The 2,199-nt window shown below is 33.5% G+C and overlaps 1 protein-coding gene across 1 annotated transcript in view; it reads left to right on the top strand.

Moving 5' to 3' along the window:
- The window catches only part of si:ch73-40i7.2 (FYN-binding protein), a gene marked incomplete in the record, with an annotated part of 28,298 nt that extends 27,215 nt beyond the window's left edge, over positions 1-1,083 (top strand). Inside the window, 5 exon segments of the mRNA XM_014010800.1 lie at positions 1-43; positions 131-293; positions 547-580; positions 745-782; positions 865-1,083. Of these exon segments, the coding sequence (XP_013866254.1) occupies positions 1-43; positions 131-293; positions 547-580; positions 745-782; positions 865-902 (316 nt within the window).
- Between the last annotated feature and the right edge of the window lie 1,116 nt (positions 1,084-2,199).

The following is a 2,199-nucleotide window of genomic DNA, read 5'->3' as shown; positions in this document are numbered from 1 at the left end:
CATAGATCCCAAAGTGGAAAAGGAGATGAGGAAAAAGTTCAAGGTAAACCATTTTCACAATAAAAGAATTCATTTGGGTCTAAATAAGGAGATTTTCTGTTGAACTCTGACCTCTGAGTGTGTTTGTCAGTATGAAGGTCCTGTCACGGTGCTGCTGACCATGATGGTGGATCCTAACTGCATCATTAAAAAACTCGGAACCAAAGATCTTCAAGTGACGCCGGGAGAGATTGTGGATGTCATCCAGCAAACCAGCAAGAAGAAATATTTGTGCCAAAGCAGAACTGGAAAATGTTCGTGAACTTATTTAATCTGCYTAATTTAACTCATTTGTAGAAGCTGGCCTGTGACATGCTAATCCTAATCTCTTAATTTTACTTCAATCTCTGTAAAACTGACTGTGTTACAGTCATTATATATTTAATTTCACCTGTTGGTACCTGTTTTTTTTTTAATAAAAGCATTGACCTCAATTGTATTCATTGTTTAACAAGTACATGAGGCTTAAGAGAACCCAAAGAGAATAATTGTTTTTTCTCTTCACAGACGGTTACGTTTCCACAACTTTTCTTCTTCCCATGTAAGTTAATATTCCTTGGTCTCATAATTCAGCTGTTTATATAAAATGATATATTATTTAGTTCATTTAAAAATTATTTTTAAATCATTAGAATAGTAAAACAGACGTGTTAATGCCCAAAAAACAACTTTTAAATTTAGTTTATCAACTATTTTTCGCTTCAGGGAAGGAGAAATCTATGATGATGTCGATTATCCAAGTGGTGAGTTTAACCCCTTGCGTCCTGTCATTTTTTGTTTTACTATTACTGTTATTGAATAATAATATGTTTGTCTCTGTTTCAGACGTCTACGACAACGATTTCCCACAAACAAACTATTAAACATGTCAAACTTTATACATTTTAAGGCTGACAAACAAACTGTTTTAGAGACAAACTGAAAAAAACTGGATACAGATAAATCATGACAATGAAGTCAAGATGGAAACTTATTTAAAAAAAAAGTTTTGTAATGTTTTTTAAGCTGAAGTGACAATCAAACTAAGCTGAGTTCAGTTCAAACTGTGTGCACTTGTTCAACTTTAAACTGTTTACAAGCTGTAAACAAACTATTTTTCAGTTACATGAGTTATTAAGTGCAACAATCATTTTAAGGACTCATTTCTTGGATGCAGCAACATGAGATTTTTAAACTGTCCGTTGCATCGTCTGTCAAACTGCTTGTATAGAAAGTTAATACACTATTTCTGTTGCTTTGTGTGTTTTTTCAGCATTGAACATAATTTAAAATAAATATGATGTTTTTTTCTGAATTCTTTTGCGGGGCTCTGTTTGTCTTCTTTGGAGAATTAAAAAAAACATCAATGTTTAAGAGATTTAACCACTGGACTAAATTCCAGGTGACTTATTTCAGATTTTTACTTCAAGTTTATCGAGAACAGCAGTGAGACTGGAAACATGTTGACTCAAACCCTCAGAAATGTTTCAGTTTAAAACTGACAGATCTAAAGAGGAACCTGAATTTGTTGATYTTTGGGAGATTGCATCTTAAATCTTATCAATCCATTATTGTGTTTTTATTTTAAATATGAAGTTAAAAATAGCATGAAAGCATCRCTGGATGTGCCACAGACTCATTAGCTCAGCAGAATAATCTGGGTCCTGAAGATATAAAATGTAGCGAGCCTGGTTCAATTCTTGAAAAATTTATTTTGAGCAGTTTTAAAGTGTTTCTCCACTATTTGCATAATAATAGGATAAAATTAGGGAAGTAAGAACTCCACATAAGGAAGGAAGTTAGCTCAGTGGATAGGAGTCATGACTTTGGTTTCAGGCACACAGGATTCGATTCCCACAACCAGCCTTGGTTAATGAGCATCACCTGCTGTAGAGTTTTAGTTAAAACCTCATCAATCTTTAGATGTGAATAAACAAGTTTTTCTCTCTCTGATGTTTATTTAATGACTACATTAAGATGCTCAGATGATCATTCAGTGATTAAGGTTGCCCCTGAGATTTGAACCCAGATTGCAAAATCTTTCTGAACTGAACATAAGTGACTTAACTGGACTAACTCCAAGCTCACCTGAACAAAGGTTTTACCTCTTGAAGAGTAGCAAATGAATATTTCAAGAGTTTACAAAACTTTGCAGGTTTTTACAGTTTGTCACATTTGAAC

Source organism: Austrofundulus limnaeus, unplaced genomic scaffold (genome assembly GCF_001266775.1).
Source record: "Austrofundulus limnaeus strain Quisiro unplaced genomic scaffold, Austrofundulus_limnaeus-1.0 Scaffold73, whole genome shotgun sequence".
NCBI lineage: Eukaryota > Metazoa > Chordata > Actinopteri > Cyprinodontiformes > Rivulidae > Austrofundulus > Austrofundulus limnaeus.
The sequence above is the reverse complement of the archived record's forward strand: the minus strand, read 5'-3'. Positions and strand labels throughout refer to the sequence as shown.